This window comes from Entelurus aequoreus, linkage group LG19, assembly GCF_033978785.1.
Source record: "Entelurus aequoreus isolate RoL-2023_Sb linkage group LG19, RoL_Eaeq_v1.1, whole genome shotgun sequence".
Lineage (NCBI taxonomy): Eukaryota > Metazoa > Chordata > Actinopteri > Syngnathiformes > Syngnathidae > Entelurus > Entelurus aequoreus.
In genome coordinates this window covers 4,402,457-4,421,565 of record NC_084749.1, presented here as the reverse complement: position 1 = coordinate 4,421,565, position 19,109 = coordinate 4,402,457, and the positions used below count along the sequence as shown (strand labels likewise).

General features: G+C 40.8%; 1 protein-coding gene across 10 annotated transcripts in view; it reads right to left on the bottom strand.

Annotated features, from left to right (window-relative positions):
* tle2b (TLE family member 2, transcriptional corepressor b) overlaps positions 1–19,109 on the bottom strand; it is a 176,469-nt gene that overhangs the window by 26,443 nt on the left and 130,917 nt on the right. For 9 of the 10 annotated variants that reach the window (XM_062027695.1, XM_062027700.1, XM_062027702.1 and 6 more), the window contains 5 exons: positions 18,585–18,765; positions 15,660–15,676; positions 15,111–15,251; positions 8,341–8,394; positions 3,896–4,054 (listed from right to left, as the gene is read on the bottom strand). In XM_062027695.1, the coding sequence (XP_061883679.1) occupies positions 3,896–4,054; positions 8,341–8,394; positions 15,111–15,251; positions 15,660–15,676; positions 18,585–18,765 (552 nt within the window). The remainder of the gene's footprint in view (positions 1–3,895; positions 4,055–8,340; positions 8,395–15,110; positions 15,252–15,659; positions 15,677–18,584; positions 18,766–19,109) is intronic. The other variant, XM_062027701.1, reaches the window with a different exon arrangement.

Below are 19,109 nucleotides of genomic sequence, written 5' to 3'. Positions count from 1 at the left end.
TTGGAGTCACTTTCACCTCACTCTCTCCACTTCCATCTGCTCCAACGTCTCACTCTTCCTTGTGCTGGCTTCTATAGGCAGTAGTTCATCCTCTGTATATTCAGCTTCAAAAAGATAAGGTTGTGAATGCTTCATTTGTCCAAAAATAGTCGTGTTTGTCGTTTGTTAGCAAGTCTGCCATGACTACAACACACACACACACACACGTTTGTTTCTGGAAGTAGGAACACAAGTTGTTGCCAGAAGTCAGACGTGCGCTGCAATGGAAACGGGACTAAATGCGCCGAAGAATTAGTTCCAGCCGCATCTTTCCAGCCTTTTTTATCATCTTTAAAGGAAAAAAGACATACCGTAATTTCCGGACTATAAGCCGCTACTTTTTCCCCTCGTTCTGGTCCCTGCGGCTTATACAAGGGTGCGGCTTATATACGGCCTGTTCTTCTCCGACACGACGAAGAGGATTTCGGTGGTTTTAGTACGCAGGAGGAAGACGATGACACAATGATTAAAGACTGACTTTTCATATACCGGTAGGCTGCTTATTTTGATAACGTACAGGCGAGCACTTTGTATTACTTTGCACCGTTGTATTATTTGTACTCTGCACGAATGCTGTTCGCCATGTCAAAGATGTGAAAGTTTGATTGAATGATTGAAAGATTTATAGTTAATAAATGGGACCCAAACAGTCATCTCTGTCCCGACAATCCCCTCCATGGTAGCAGGAACCCCTATATACTACGCTAATTACACATCAAAACCCTGCGGCTTATAGTCGGGTGCGGCTTATATATGGAGCAATCTGTATTTTCCCCTAAATTTAGCTGGTGCGGCTTATAGTCAGGTGCGGCTTATAGTCAGGTGCGGCTTATAGTCAGGTGAGGCTTATAGTCAGGTGCGGCTTATAGTCAGGTGCGGCTTATAGTCCGGAAATGACGGTAAATGTTCTTGTCCCTCATGATGATTGTGAAGGATAGGCAACACTCAGAAAGAAGTGCAGTTCCCCTAAATGATGTTTAAGTTCATTTACATTTCATGGAAGGTGCTTTATGTTTATTCAGCCAAAATGGGACTATTTACTTGATTTAAATAATAGGAAAATGTATATATTGAATGCTTAGAATAATTATAAGGTACACTTTATTTGTAATTATTACCTTTGTCTGAATAATTTGATGACGTACTATTTTATACTGCTTTAATACAGTGAAGATTATGTAAGTGTTTAATTGCATATATGGCGGAAGGATCTGGTTTGGACACAATGCATTATGGGTAATGGTGGAATCCAGCCACACAGTTTTTTGACCTTACTCTTACTTTTTCTAACTCTCTCTTACTGTAACAAACTCACTTTATTTTGCCATTTGTTTGTTCCCACATGGTTATTGTTTGACGTTTTTGAAGGATTAAGTTGACAAGTAAAGGACACAAAAGGAAGAAGAGCGTCTGGAGTTGAGTTTGTTGGTGCAGGACAAAGTAGAGGAGCGTCAAGCTAAGGAAACTACACCCCTTTTAAAAAAACATATTTTCAAAAGTTGCATTTTTATTTATTTTACTTTTTGAATTGATTCAGAATTATAATAAATGAAAATCGCAACTTGAATATTTTTCCCGGCAATCAGTATTACCTGGTGTGTTCCATCTAAACTAAAAGCATTACCATTGCTAAAAGAACTTCCCTAACTGTGTGAATCAAAGAACTAAAGGCCTACTGAAATGAATGTTTTTTATTTAAACGGGAATATCAGATCCATTCTATGTGTCATACTTGATCATTTCGCGATATTGCCATATTTTTGCTGAAAGGATTTAGTAGAGAAAATCGACGATAAAGTTCGCAACTTTTGCTCGCTGATAAAAAAAAGCCTTGCCTGTAGCGGAAGTAGCGTGACGTCACAGGAGCTAGTATTCCTCACAATTCCCCGTTGTTTACAATGGAGCGAGAGAGATTCGGACCGACAAAGCGACGATTACCCCATTAATTTGAGCGAGGATGAAAGATTCTTAGATGAGGAACGTTACAGTGAAGGACTAGAGGGACATTGATGGACGTATTTTTTTTCGCTCTGACCGTAACTTAGGTACAAGCTGGCTCATTGGATTCCACACTCTCTCCTTTTTCTATTGTGGATCACGGATTTGTATTTTAAACCACCTGGGATACTATATCCTCTTGAAAATGAGAGTCGAGAACGCCAAATGGACATTCACAGCGACTGAACATGTAAATACACGATTAATAATTCAGCTTTGCGAAGCTAAAAAAAATAGAAGCTAACCTAGCTACGTAGCCAAAGTGATAGCAGCAGCCTCAAATGCAGATAGAAACTAAATAAATAAAAAAACCTGACTGGATGGATAGACAGAAGATCAATAATACTATTAAACCATGAACATGTAAATACACGATTAATAATATTCCGCTTGGCGAAGCTAAGAAAACAGAAGCTAACCTAGCTGCGTAGCCAACGTGATAGCGTCAGTCTCAAATGCAGATAGAAACTAAATTTAAAAAAACCCTGACTGGATGGATAGACAGAAGATCAATAATACTATTAAACCATGAACATGTAAATACACGATTAATAATTCAGCTTTGCGAAGCTAAAAAAAATAGAAGCTAACCTCGCTACGTAGCCAAAGTGATAGCAGCAGCCTCAAATGCAGATAGAAACTAAATAAATAAAAAAACCTGACTGGATGGATAGACAGAAGATCAATAATACTATTAAACCATGAACATGTAAATACACGATTAATAATATTCCGCTTGGCGAAGCTAAGAAAACAGAAGCTAACCTAGCTGCGTAGCCAACGTGATAGCGTCAGTTTAAAATGCAGATAGAAACTAAATAAAAAAAAACCCTGACTGGATGGATAGACAGAAGATCAATAATACTATTAAACCATGAACATGTAAATACACGATTAATAATATTCCGCTTGGCGAAGCAAAAAAAACAGAAGCTAACCTAGCTGCGTAGCTAACTTAGATGCGGCGGCGGGCGTTGTACGCTTTTGACGACACCCCGGCCGCCATCAGAGTCGGCAAGAAACATATATTTCCCCAAAGTTACGTACGTCACATGCACATATCGACACGCACGTACGGGCAAGCGATCAAATGTTTAGAAGCCAAAGCTGTACTCACCGTAGTGCGTCTGTTATCCTGCTCAAAACACAACACAACCTCCTGGTGTTGGTGTTGCTGTAGTCCGCCGCTCCACCGATCGCACCTACAACTTTCTTATTTGCAGTCTCCATTGTCCATTAAACAAATTGCTCAACTACTGGTTGTAGTTCAAAAAGTAACGCACACACATACACGAGCTGCTGTTAGCCAAAAGTCACGCTCACACACACTCAAGTTCTCCGCCAACTCACTCGCGCATGCGCGTTCCCCAAACCCTTAAAGACACAGTACACTAATGCAAATATCACAGATATTACAGTATTGTACTTAGCCGCTAAGACACCGATCCATCCCACCTACAACGTTCTTCTTTGCAGCCTCCATTGTTCATTAAACAAATTGCAAAAGATTCACCAACACAGATGTCCAGAATACTGTGGAATTTTGTCGAAGAAAACAAGAGGTTTCTGTATCGGGTCCGATGTGGTCCAACCACTTCCATTGCTTTTGTGACGTCACGCGCATAAATCATATCCAAAGGAGTTTTTCAACCGGAAGTGTGGAAGGAATTTTAAAATGTCACTTTATAAGTTAACCCGGCCGTATTGGCATGTGTTGCAATGTTAAGATGTCATCATTGATATATAAACTATCAGACTGCGTGGTCGCTAGTAGTGGCTTTCAGTAGGCCTTTAATATATCTGATTATACATATTGTATTTTTTAATTAGCAAGAAGGCAAAGATGTTTTGATCTTGCCTGTGTGGGATCTTTGGCCTTCCCTGGGGCGGGGCTACAGGGGTTTGGGGTGGAGGGTGCCTCTGCTGGGCCTGAAGAGCCCGGGGCCTCCTTCCTTAAGGCAGGAGTGCGGTCCAAACCGTTTCCATGAGGCGGGCTTCCTGCCGGAGAGTTTGGCTCCTGGATTACAAGAGAATACACAAACACTAGTTAATATAACGTGATCGTCATCACAATATATGGAGCACAAAGTGATATTTGCTGGCTCAGCATCTTTTGTGACGTGAAGGACTCTGCAGGTATTGTGGGAGTGTCTCCATCATGTTGTCACTTCAGCCAAAAACATCCTCAACAACAGCTAATGCCTGACTTAGCACTTCTCGCTGGGTCGCACTGATCAGCACTGACATTTCAACACACACACACACACACGCACACACGCGCACACACACGCACACACACGCACACGCACGCACACGCACGCACACATGCACACGCGCAAGCACACGCACACACACACACCTCCCTGCTTTCACACACGCACGCACACACACACACACGCACGCACGCACGCACACACACACACACACACACACGCACACACACACACACACACACGCACACATGCACACACACACGCACACACACACACACACACACACACACACACACACACCTCCCTGCTTTCACACACGGCTGTAACCGCCTGCCTTATTGTGCAAAATTCAAATGTCAGTTTTCGATAAACTCACATTGCATTTTGCACACTGCATGATGTATTTAAAATAGTTACTGGACAAAGCCGATGATAATAATAATGGTCATTGTAATTTATATAGTTTATGTGTATTTTTCTACATTTTTTTTAAATTAATATTTTTAAAAATTGTATTATTTTAGTTCAAGGCTGTCTAAACTTTTTCCACCAATGGAAAGTATTTTATTTTCAAAAAATGGTAAAAAATATGTGCAAAACTTTGTGTTTTAGGTGACTAAATATATTAGTATTATTAGTTTAAAAAATTGTTTTGCTCTTTTTTCTAATATTTTTATTATTGTTTTTTTCCCCATGTAAGAATAAAATAGGAATATTATGATTGTTTAACTTTTTCCACCGAGGGCCGCTTGATAAAAAGTCAAGTGTTTTATTCTATTTTTTTAATTCTACAAATACTGTATATATGTATTATTACTTTGAACTGTTTTATATTTCAATTTTTATCCTGTAAAGCGTCTTTGAGTACACTGAAAAGCGTTATACCAAATACAATTTATTATTATTATTAATATACTGTAAATAATATTCAAAGGAGAGTACTAAAAAAGCGAGAAAAAGTGTGAAAAAACAGTATTTGTGAAACGTGACATGTTTCAGAAAGCAAGTGCAGTGCAACTCATGGCAGGAAGCTAAATCCTCCAAATACCTGCTGACTCAGCACATGGACCCTTCACACTTGCACAACTATGAGTACAGGTGTGTTAACACACAGTTTGTGAGTATTTACAAATATGATTAACACTGTGAAAAAACAGAAACATTAGGAGTTCCGTGCACGTGACGGATGATTACACAGTTGGAGGTTCATCTTTTTCACTGCCGATCACCAACGCCGATGTATTTATTTTTAGTCCCCCGGCTGACTAGCGGCGAGCAGCTAATTATGTGAACTGCTACCTTCAAGGCCTACTGAAAGCCACTACTAGCGACCACGCAGTCTGATAGTTTATATATCAATGATGAAATCTTAACATTGCAACACATGCCAATACGGCCGGGTTAACTTAGAAAGTGACATTTTACATTTCCTGCCACACTTCCGGTTGAAAAACTCCTTTGGATGTGATTTATGCACGTGACGTCATAAAATGCACGGAAGTGTTTGGGCCCTATTGGACACAATACACAGAGCTCTGTTTTCTTCGACAAAATTCCACAGTATTCTGGACATCTGTGTTGGTGAATCTTTTGCAATTTGTTTAATGAACAATGGAGGCTGCAAAGAAGAACGTTGTAGGTGGGATTGGTGTATTAGCGGGTAAGTACAATACTTACAGCAACACAACAAGGACTACTTACTACGCCTAGCCGATGCTTGCCGCCAAACCCACGGGTGAAGTCCTTCGTCGCGCCGTCGATCGCTGGAACGCAGGTGAGCACGGCTGTTGATGGGAAGATGAGGGCTGGCTGGCGTAGGTGGAGCGCTAATGTTTTATCATAGTTCTGTGAGGTCCGGCTGCTAAGTTGCTAAATTAGCCTTAGCGTCGTTAGCAACAGCATAGTTAAGCCTTACCAGGCTGAGAATTTTTAACCGTGTAGTTACATGTACATGGTTTAATAGTATTGTTGATCTTCTGTCTATCCTTCCAGTCAGGGGTTTATTTATTTTGTGTCTATCTTCATTTGAGAACGATGCTATCACGTTAGCTCAGTAGCTAAGTGTGTCACCGATGTATTGTCGTGGAGATAAAAGTCACTTTAAATGTCCATTTCGCGTGCTCGACTCTCATTTTCAAGAGGATATAGTATCCCAGGTGGTTTAAAATACAAATCCGTGATCCACAATATAAAAAGGAGAGAGTGTGGAATCCAATGAGCCAGCTTGTACCTAAGTTACGGTCAGAGTGAAAAAAGATACGTCCATCACTGCCTCTCAAGTCCTTCACTGTAACGTTCCTCATCTACGAATCTTTCATCCTCGCTCAAATTAATGGGGTAATTGTCACTTTCTCGGTCCGAATCTCTCTCGCTCCATTGTAAACAACGGGGAATTGTGAGGAATACTAGCTCCTGTGACGTCACGCTACTTCCGCTACAGGCAAGGCTTTTTTTTATCAGCGAGCAAAAGTTGCGAACTTTATCGTCGATTTTCTCTACTAAATCCTTTCAGCAAAAATATGGCAATATCGCGAAATGATCAAGTATGACACATAGAATGGATCTGCTATTCCCGTTTAAATAAAAAAAATTCATTTCAGTAGGCCTTTAAGATGACAAACATCACTTCCATTATGGCAAATTAACTGCATTTTTCAGCATCCTAAATATCATCATGTAACATAATCACTGGAGGACTAAGCTAAACATGTTACACACCAAGAGCCAGCCAGAGCTTCTATCAGAGAAGAGGCGTGGTCAGGATGGGGCAGGGGGCGTGGTTGGGGGCGGGGGGCGTGGTTGGGATGGGGCAGGGGGCGTGGTTGGGGCGGGGGGCGTGGTTGGGATGGGGCAGGGGGCGTGGTTGAACTGGTGTGATGTGGTGGTATTTCCACACTCTCGTCAGGATCCTAGCAGCACTATTCATGATTGTGAAGTATTTTTATGAAGCAAAGTTTCCTGATCGCATATTTAATAAATAGAATTTAAAACAATATTTTAACTTTAAACACACAAACAGTATTTATTTTCTGTCCCCGCTTCCTAATTTAGACATTACCATGAATTGATTAACGTGGACCCCGACTTAAACAAGTTGAAAAACTTATTGGGGTGTTACCATCTAGTGGTCAATTGTACGGAATATGTACTGTACTGTGCAATCTACTAATAAATATGTACTGTACTGTGCAATATACTAATAAATATGTACTGTGCAATCTACTAATACAAGTCTCAATAATACAAGTCTCAATCAATCAAATAAAAAAAATCTATTTTATCGCGCATTTGATTTCCAGGGGACCCAAATGGCATGGATTGGGTGTAATGACTCATGTACTACAATCTGATATTTCAAATGAATAATTGTGGTGAAATGTAGGTATGTCCGATAATGGCTTTTTGCCGATATCCAATATTCCGATATTGTCCAACTCTTTAATTACAGATACCAATATCAACCGATACCGATATCAACCGATATATACAGTCGTGGAATTAACACATTATTATGCCTAATTTGGACAACCATGTATGGTGAAGATAAGGTACTTTAAAAAAATAAAAAAATAATAAGATAACTAAATTAAAAACATTTTCTTGAATAAAAAAGAAAGTACAACAATATAAAAACAGTTACATAGAAACTAGTAATGAATGAAAATGAGTAAAATGAAGTGTTAAAGGTTAGTACTATTAGTGGAGCAGCAGCACGCACAATCATGTGTGCTTACGGACTGTATCCCTTGCAGACTGTATTGATATATATTGATGTATAATGTAGGAAGCAGAATATTAATAACAGAAAGAAACAAACCTTTTGTGTGAATGAGTGTGAATGGGGGAGGGAGGTTTTTTGGCTTGGTGCACTGATTGTAAGTGTATCTTGTGTTTTCTATGTGGATTTAATTAAAAAAAAACAAAAAAAAACAAAAAAAAAAACGATACCGATAATAAAAAAATTGATACCGATAATTTCCAATATTACATTTTAACGCATATATCGGCCGATAATATCGGTAGGCCGATATTATCGGACATCTCTAGTGAAATGTGTATAGGTTGCCAGATGTGTGTTTGCACGCTGTACCTCATTGGATACGTCCACCACCAGATTGTCCTCACTTTTATCTCCATCGCTGTCCTGTAAAGAAAGGAAAAAAGGCCATCTTTTCAGAAGTCCAAATGATACTTTTCATTGCAGCGTCCACACCGACACACACTAGAACAGGGGTCAGCAACCTTTTTGAAAGCAAGAGCTACTTCTTGGGTAGTGATTAATGCGAAGGGCTACCAGTTTGATACACATTTCAATAAATTGCCAGAAATAGCCAATTTGCTCAATTTACCTTTAACTCTATGTTATTATTAATAATTAATGATATTTACACTTAATTGAACGGTTTAAAAGAGGAGAAAACACGAAAAAAATGACAATTAAATTTTGAAACATAGTTTATCTTCAATTTCGACTCTTTAAAATTCAAAACTCAACTGAAAAAAAGAAGAGAAAAACTAGCTAATTCGAATCTTTTTGAAAAAATTTAAAAAATAATTTATGGAACATCATTAGTAATTTTTCCTGATTAAGATTAATTTTAGAATTTTGATGACATGTTTTAAATAGGTTAAAATCCAATCTACACTTTGTTAGAATATATAACAAATTGGACCAAGCTATATTTCTAACAAAGACAATCATTATTTCTTCTAGATTTTCCAGAACAAAAATTAAAAAAAAAATTCAAAAGACTTTGAAATAAGATTTAAATTTGATTGTACAGATTTTGTAGATTTGCCAGAATAATTTTTTTGAATTTTAATCATAAGTTTGAAGAAATATTTCACAAATATTCTTCGTCGAAAAAACAGAAGCTAAAATGAAGAATTAAATTAAAATGTATTTATTATTCTTTACAATAAAAAAAATAAATTTACTTGAACATTGATTTAAATTGTCAGGAAAGAAGAGGAAGGAATTTAAAAGGTAAAAAGGTATATGTGTTTAAAAATCCTAAAATCATTTTTAGGGTTGTATTTTTTCTCTAAAATTGTCTTTCTGAAAGTTATAAGAAGCAAAGTAAAAAAATTAATGAATTTATTTAAACAAGTGAAGACCAAGTCTTTAAAATATTTTCTTGGATTTTCAAATTCTATTTGAGTTTTGTCTCTCTTAGAATTAAAAATGTCGGGCAAAGCGAGACCAGCTTGCTAGTAAATAAATAACATTTAAAAAATAGAGGCAGCTCACTGGTAAGTGCTGCTATTTGAGCTATTTTTAGAACAGGCCAGCGGGCTACTCATCTGGTCCTTACGGGCTACCTGCTGCCCGCGGGCACCACGTTGGTGACCCCTGGTCTAGAGACCTGCAGTGCTGACACGCAAGTTTAGTCAGGAAGACACGAGCCAAGGATGATGTCAAGAAGACTGGCTGCCCTGTGCTGGCAGTGCAGCCTTCATCGGGAGAAATACTCTCAACACACACACACACACACACACACACACACACACACACACACACACACACACACACACACACACACACACACACACACACACACACACACACACACACACACACACACACACACGCACACACACGCGCACACACGTGCACACTTTTGCTTTCCGGTCTCTGTCCCTTTTTGTGGGGCGAGAATGATGGCACTTAGTCGCCATAGCAACGGAGCTTTGATATGATACTGCTATTGCCATGAGTGAGGAGTGACATCAGCAGCTGATTACAGTCTGGCTGGAAAACACACACACACACACACACACACACACACACACACACACACACACACACACACACACACACACACACACACACACACACACACACACACACACACACACACACACACACACACACACACACACACACACACACACACACACACACACACACACACACACACACACACACACACACACACACACACAAATACACCGGAGGGAAAAGAGATGAAATGAAAAAGGCTGAAGGCTGCATCTCTCCAGCACACAAGCGTGTGTGGCAGGAAGAAAAGCTCTCACTTTGGCAACACCTGTGGCTTTACATCTCCAGACTTCTCGACCAGTGGTGTCCAAAGTGCGGGCCGGGGGCCATTTACAGCCACTTTTTATAACATTCTAAAAATACTATTAAAACATTTAAAATAATAATAATAAATATAAATCGTTTGAGGTGCTTACTATGAGGTCTGTCACACCGCTACCTCTCGACCTGGCTGTTATCTACCGCCCCCCTGGGCCCTATTCGGACTTTATCAGTGAATTCTCAGAGTTCGTTGCTGATCTAGTGACGCACGCCGACAATATAATCATAATGGGGGACTTTAATATCCATATGAATACCCCATCGGACCCTCAGTGCGTGGCGCTCCAAACCATAATTGATAGCTGTGGTCTTACACAAATAATACATGAACCCACGCATCGCAACGGTAATACAATAGATCTAGTGCTTGTCAGGGGTGTCACCACCTCCAAAGTTATGATACTTCCATATACTAAAGTAATGTCCGATCATTACCTTATAAAATTTGAAGTTTTGACTCTTTGTCAACAAGCTAATAATAATAATAACTGCTATAGCGGCCGCAACATTAATGCTGCCACAACGATGACTCTTGCTGACCTACTGCCTTCGGTAATAGCACCATTCCCAAATTATGTCGGCTCTATTGATAAACTCACTAACAACTTTGACGATGCCTTGCGCGAAATTATTGATAGTATAGCACCGCTAAAGCAAAAAAGGGCCCCTAAAAGGCGCACCCCATGGTTTACAGAAGAAATTAGAGCTCAGAAATTATCATGTAGAAAACTGGAACGCAAATGGCGCGCGACTAAACTTGAGGTTTTCCATCAAGCATGGAGTGATAGTTTAATAACTTATAAACGCATGCTTACCTTAGCTAAAGCTAAATACTACTCAAATCTCATCCGCCTCAACAAAAACGATCCTAAATTTCTGTTTAGTACAGTAGCATCGCTAACCCAACAAGGGACTCCTCCCAGTAGCTCCACCCACTCGGCAGATGATTTTATGAATTTCTTTAATAAGAAAATTGAACTCATTAGAAAGGAGATTAAAGACAACGCATCCCAGCTACAACTGGGCTCTATTAACACAAATACGACTGTATATACGACGGACACTGCCCTCCAAAATAGTCTCTCTATTTTTGATGAAATAACATTAGAGGAATTATTACAGCGTGTAAGTGGGATAAAACAAACAACATGTTTACTTGACCCACTTCCTGGGAAACTTATCAAGGAACTGTTTGTATTATTAGGTCCATCAGTGTTAAATATTATAAACTTATCACTTTCCTCCGGCACTGTTCCCCTAGCATTCAAAAAAGCGGTTATTCATCCTCTGCTCAAAAGACCTAACCTCGATCCTGACCTCATGGTAAACTACCGACCGGTCTCCCACCTTCCGTTTATTTCCAAAATTCTCGAAAAAACTGTTGCACAGCAGCTAAATGAACACTTAGTGACTAACAATCTCTGTGAACCTTTTCAATCCGGTTTCAGGGCAAATCACTCTACGGAGACAGCCCTCGCAAAAATGACAAATGATCTATTGCTAACGATGGATTCTGATGCGTCATCTATGTTGCTGCTTCTTGATCTTAGCGCCGCTTTCGATACCGTCGATCATAATATTTTATTAGAGCGTATCAAAACACGTATTGGTATGTCAGACTTAGCCTTGTCTTGGTTTAACTCTTATCTTACTGACAGGATGCAGTGCGTCTCCCATAACAATGTGACCTCGGACTATGTCAAGGTAACGTGCGGAGTTCCCCAGGGTTCAGTTCTTGGCCCTGCACTCTTTAGTATTTACATGCTGCCGCTAGGTGACATTATACGCAAGTACGGTGTTAGCTTTCACTGTTATGCTGATGACACTCAACTCTACATGCCCCTAAAGCTGACCAACACGCCGGACTGTAGTCAGCTGGAGGCGTGTCTTAATGAAATTAAACAATGGATGTCCGCTAACTTTTTGCAACTCAACGCTAAGAAAACGGAAATGCTGATTATCGGTCCTGCTAGACACCAACATCTATTTAATAATACCACCTTAACATTTGACAACCAAACAATTAAACAAGGAGACTCGGTAAAGAATCTGGGTATTATCTTCCACCCAACTCTCTCGTTTGAGTCACACATTAAGAGTGTTACTAAAACGGCCTTCTTTCATCTCCGTAATATCGCTAAAATTCGTTCCATCTTGTCCACTAGCGACGCTGAGATCATTATTCATGCGTTCGTTACGTCTCGTCTCGATTACTGTAACGTATTATTTTCGGGCCTCCCTATGTCTAGCATTAAAAGATTACAGTTGGTACAAAATGCGGCTGCAAGGCTTTTGACAAAAACAAGAAAGTTTGATCATATTACGCCTATACTGTATATACCTTTATATATATATATATATATATACCTATACTGGCTCACCTGCACTGGCTTCCTGTGCACTTAAGATGCGACTTTAAGGTTTTACTACTTACGTATAAAATATTACACGGTTTAGCTCCAGCCTATCTCGCCGATTGTATTGTACCATATGTCCCGACAAGAAATCTGCGTTCAAAGAACTCCGGCTTATTAGTGATTCCCAGAGCCAAAAAAAAGTCTGCGGGCTATAGAGCGTTTTCTATTCGGGCTCCAGTACTCTGGAATGCCCTCCCGGTAACAGTTAGAGATGCTACCTCAGTAGAAGCATTTAAGTCCCATCTTAAAACTCATTTGTATAATCTAGCCTTTAAATAGACCCCCCCTTTTTTAGACCAGTTGATCTGCCGTTTCTTTTCTTCTCTCCTCTTCTCCCCTGTCCCTTGCGAGGGGGAGTTGCATAGGTCCGGTGGCCATGGATGAAGTGCTGGCTGTCCAGAGCCGGGACCCCGGGTGGACCACTAGCCTGTGCATCGGTTGGGGACATCTCTGCGCTGCTGACCCGTCTCCGCTCGGGATGGTTTCCTGTTGGCCCCGCTGTGGACTGGACTCCCGCTGATGTGTTGGATCCACTGTGGACTGGACTTTCACAATGTTATGTCAGACCCACTCGACATCCGTTGCTTTCGGTCTCCCCTAGAGGGGGGGGGTTACCCACATATGCGGTCCTCTCCAAGGTTTCTCATAGTCATTCACCGACGTCCCACTGGGGTGAGTTTTTCCTTGCCCGTATGTGGGCTCTGTACCGAGGATGTCGTTGTGGCTTGTACAGCCCTTTGAGACACTTGTGATTTAGGGCTATATAAATAAACATTGATTGATTGATTGATAAAAAATACATAAAAAGTGCAATAAAAGAGTAAACGGGTGAAATGTGAGGACAAAAAGTTGCAACGTTATCTAATAACTCAAAGTTGCCTTGCAGGATGTTTTTGTTTCTTTTTCTTTTGTCGTTGCTCAAAAAATTAAAAATGAATCAAAATCCAAGTTGTTATAAATTATTGACTTTTTCAAATGTCTAATTGCTCCACATTAAATATTACACTTTGACATTTTTGGAGGCTTGAACTTGGCAGAAGTTGTGTGTTTTCTCTTTGACACACACGGTACAGTTACTTACATATATGAATGATGCACACGGCACAGTTACTTACATATATGAATGATGCACACGGTACAGTTACTTACATATATGCATGATGCACACGGTACAGTTACTTACATATATGAATGATGCACACGGCACAGTTACTTACATATATGCATGATGCACACGGTACAGTTACTTACATATATGAATGATGCACACGGCACAGTTACTTACATATATGAATGATGCACACGGTACAGTTACTTACATATATGCATGATGTACACGGCACAGTTACTTACATATATGCATGATGCACACGGCACAGTTACTTACATATATGCATGATGCACACGGCACAGTTACTTACATATATGCATGATGCACACGGCACAGTTACTTACATATATGCATGATGCACACGGCACAGTTACTTACATATATGAATGATGCACACGGCACAGTTACTTACATATATGCATGATGCACACGGCACAGTTACTTACATATATGAATGATGCACACGGCACAGTTACTTACATATATGCATGATGCACACGGCACAGTTACTTACATATGCATGATGCACACGGCACAGTTACTTACATATATGCATGATGCACACGGCACAGTTACTTACATATATGCATGATGCACACGGCACAGTTACTTACATATATGAATGATGCACACGGCACAGTTACTTACATATATGCATGATGCACACGGCACAGTTACTTACATATGCATGATGCACACGGCACAGTTACTTACATATATGCATGATGCACACGGCACAGTTACTTACATATATGCATGATGCACACGGCACAGTTACTTACATATATGAATGATGCACACGGCACAGTTACTTACATATATGCATGATGCACACGGCACAGTTACTTACATATATGCATGATGCACACGGCACAGTTACTTACATATATGAATGATGCACATGGCACAGTTACTTACATATATGCATGATGCACACGGCACAGTTACTTACATATATGCATGATGCACACGGCACAGTTACTTACATATATGAATTATGCACACGGCACAGTTACTTACATATATGAATTATGCACACGGCACAGTTACATACATATATGAATGATGCACACGGCACAGTTACTTACATATATGAATGATGCACACGGCACAGTTACTTACATATATGCATGATGCACACGGCACAGTTACTTACATATATGAATGATGCACACGGCACAGTTACTTACATATATGCATGATGCATTTAGGGAGACAAAGGCACGTACGTAAGAGTGCGGTGGGAGGGCCTCTTTGTCGTCACAGCGTCGTCTCTTGGCCTCAGCTCCTCCCTGCGAGGAGGCGTAGCCACCTGAGGGCCCCTGGCGCTCTTCGGGGGGCTGACTGTCTGTGGACGACACGGACTTACTCTGCAGAGGAGATCAATCAATCAATCAATCAATCCATGTTTATTTATATAGCCCTAAATCACAAGTGTCTCAAAGGGCTGTACAAGCCACAACGACATCGTGCAGGTCTACCTATGTTGTGTGTACAGTGTGTAGTAGTGCAGGTCTACCTATGTTGTGTGTACAGTGTGTAGTAGTGCAGGTCTACCTATGTTGTGTGTACAGTGTGTAGTAGTGCAGGTCTACCTATGTTGTGTGTACAGTGTGTAGTAGTGCAGGTCTACCTATGTTGTGTGTACAGTGTGTAGTAGTGCAGGTCTACCTATGTTGTGTGTACAGTGTGTAGTAGTGCAGGTCTACCTATGGTTTTCAACTTAGGTGTGCATATTTGTGAGAGTGTGTTGGTGAGAGTCCCATGAAAGTACTCACCCTGCTGGGCGCTCCCTCTGGGACAGGACAGGGTGGTGCAGGTGGTGCAGGTGGAAGGAGAGATGGACAGAAGAGATAAAGGAGGTTGACATCAGTGCTGATGAAGACAACAACATTGTGCACCAAAGCCCTCCCATGATGCTAAAGTCTTAGTAGTGTGAGTGTGTTGGCTGTGAGGCTGCAGAGGTGACTGGCAGGTCATTGCAGAAGAATAAAAAGTGGAAATCAGGAGCAGAAAGTGAGCTGATCATGAAGGAGGCTTCCATTGAATGTTGTGTATCTGCACATTTATCCAGATCTTCACCAGGCTAGGCCAGAATTCTGGATGGGATTGAGAATGTCTCCCAGTTCCAGTTCAATTCCATCATTTTGAATTCCATCCATCCATTTTCTACCGCTTATTCCCTTCGGGGTCGCGGGGGGCGCTGGAGCCTATCTCGGCTACAATCGGGCGGAAGGCGGGGTACACCCTGGACAAGTCGCCACCTCATCGCAGGGCCAACACAGATAGACAGACAACATTCACACTCACATTCACACACTAGGGCCAACTTAGTGTTTCCAATCATTAACGTTTGCTAAATCCTTCCAATTGATCAGTTTGGTGTTTTCCAGAAGCAAGTTTTACACTAGATCCTTCTCTATTCCAGACTGTTGTGATCTATGTTGCAGAAGCATGTTTTACACTAGATCCTTCTCTATTCCAGACTGTTGTGATCTGTGTTGCAGAAGCATGTTTTACACTAGATCCTTCTCTATTCCAGACTGTTGTGATCTGTGTTGCAGAAGCATGTTTTACACTAGATCCTTCTCTATTCCAGACTGTTGTGATCTATGTTGCAGAAGCATGTTTTACACTAGATCCTTCTCTATTCCAGACTGTTGTGATCTATGTTGCAGAAGCATGTTTTACACTAGATCCTTCTCTATTCCAGACTGTTGTGATCTGTGTTGCAGAAGCATGTTTTACACTAGATCCTTCTCTATTCCAGACTGTTGTGATCTATGTTGCAGAAGCATGTTTTACACTAGATCCTTCTCTATTCCAGACTGTTGTGATCTATGTTGCAGAAGCATGTTTTACACTAGATCCTTCTCTATTCCAGACTGTTGTGATCTATGTTGCAGAAGCATGTTTTACACTAGATCCTTCTCTATTCCAGACTGTTGTGATCTATGTTGCAGAAGCATGTTTTACACTAGATCCTTCTCTATTCCAGACTGTTGTGATCTATGTTGCAGAAGCAAGTTTTACACTAGATCCTTCTCTATTCCAGACTGCTGTGATCTATGTTGCAGAAGCAAGTTTTACACTAGATCCTTCTCTATTCCAGACTGTTGTGATCTATGTTGCAGAAGCATGCTTTACACTAGATCCTTCTCTATTCCAGACTGCTGTGATCTATGTTGCAGAAGCATGTTTTACACTAGATCCTTCTCTATTCCAGACTGTTGTGATCTATGTTGCAGAAGCATGTTTTACACTAGATCCTTCTCTATTCCAGACTGTTGTGATCTATGTTGCAGAAGCATGCTTTACACTAGATCCTTCTCTATTCCAGACTGTTGTGATCTATGTTGCAGAAGCATGTTTTACACTAGATCCTTCTCTATTCCAGACTGTTGTGATCTATGTTGCAGAAGCATGTTTTACACTAGATCCTTCTCTATTCCAGACTGTTGTGATCTATGTTGCAGAAGCATGTTTTACACTAGATCCTTCTCTATTCCAGACTGTTGTGATCTATGTTGCAGAAGCATGTTTTACACTAGATCCTTCTCTATTCCAGACTGTTGTGATCTATGTTGCAGAAGCATGTTTTACACTAGATCCTTCTCTATTCCAGACTGTTGTGATCTATGTTGCAGAAGCATGTTTTACACTAGATCCTTCTCTATTCCAGACTGTTGTGATCTATGTTGCAGAAGCATGTTTTACACTAGATCCTTCTCTATTCCAGACTGTTGTGCTCTATGTTGCAGAAGCAAGTTTTACACTAGATCCTTCTCTATTCCAGACTGTTGTGATCTATGTTGCAGAAGCATGTTTTACACTAGATCCTTCTCTATTCCAGACTGTTGTGATCTATGTTGCAGAAGCATGTTTTACACTAGATCCTTCTCTATTCCAGACTGTTGTGATCTATGTTGCAGAAGTAGGGAGAAGTACAGAGCGCCAATAAACCTTAAAGGCACTGCCTTTGCGTGCCGGCCCAGTCACATAATATCTACGGCTTTTCACACACACAAGTGAATGCAAGGCAGTATTGGTCAACAGCCATACAGGTCACACTGAGGGTGACCGTATAAACAACTTTAACACTGTTACAAATATGCGCCACACTGTGAACCCACACCAAACAAGAATGACAAAACACATTTCGGGAGAACATCCGCACCGTAACACAACATAAACACAACACAACAAATACCCAGAACCCCTTGCAGCACTAACTCTTCCGGGATGCTACAATATAACTTAAGTTGATTTATTTTGGAAAACTTTGTTACATTGTTTAATGCATCCAGCGGGGCATCACAACAAAATTAGGCAGAATAATGTGTTCATTCCACGACTGTATATATTGGTATCGCTTGATATCGGAATCGGTAATTAAGAGTTGGACAATATCGGAATATCGGCAAAAAAGCCATTATTGGACATCTCTAGTTTAATGTATTGTAAGATTTTTTTGTTAAAATAAAGCCAATAATGCCATTTTTGTGGTCCCCTTTATTTAGAAAAGTATGAAAATACATTTTGGTACCGGTACCATGTATTAGTTCCTGGACAACCCTAGAACTGTTGGAGTAATGACGTATGGTGTTATGTGTTCCTAAAGTATATTGATGTTTACTTTGTCTTACAGTAGTTGTGTTCTGGCAGTTGTGATGGTGGCTAATAAAGAAGATGTTGTTTGCTACCTCTGAGATGTTCAGGGTCCAGGTGGTTTCGCTCGTCTTTGGAGGCCAGGTGCGCCGTCATCCCCAACGCACCCGTTAGCGCCAGAAGGCCAGAGCCGCCCGCGCCCAGAGACAAGCCAGACGGGTGTGGCGTGAGGGGGATGCCCGGGGCGTGGTGGGACAGGTGCTGGAGCTGCTGCTGCTGTGACCACAGGACAAGGAGACGGGGGGTCGGGGAGGAGGAAATGGAGGGGAGAGATGATTAGGAAGGAGACGGCAATGGTGGAGAAGAAGTGTGAAGAAAGAAATAGAAGAGTGGGAGGGAAACAGGAAGGGAGGGTGAAGAGATTACACACATGAAGAAGTTGAAGGAATGAAGGAAATGAAATCATCAGTAAACACAGGAAGAGGAAATGTGGTTTAATATCACACAATAAAAGGGCAGGGAAAGGAAATCACAGAGGAAGCAAAGTGATGGAGGTCAATGAAGGGTCGAGTGAGAGTGAGAGGATTAGAGCAGACACACAAACAGCAGCAGAGGAGACA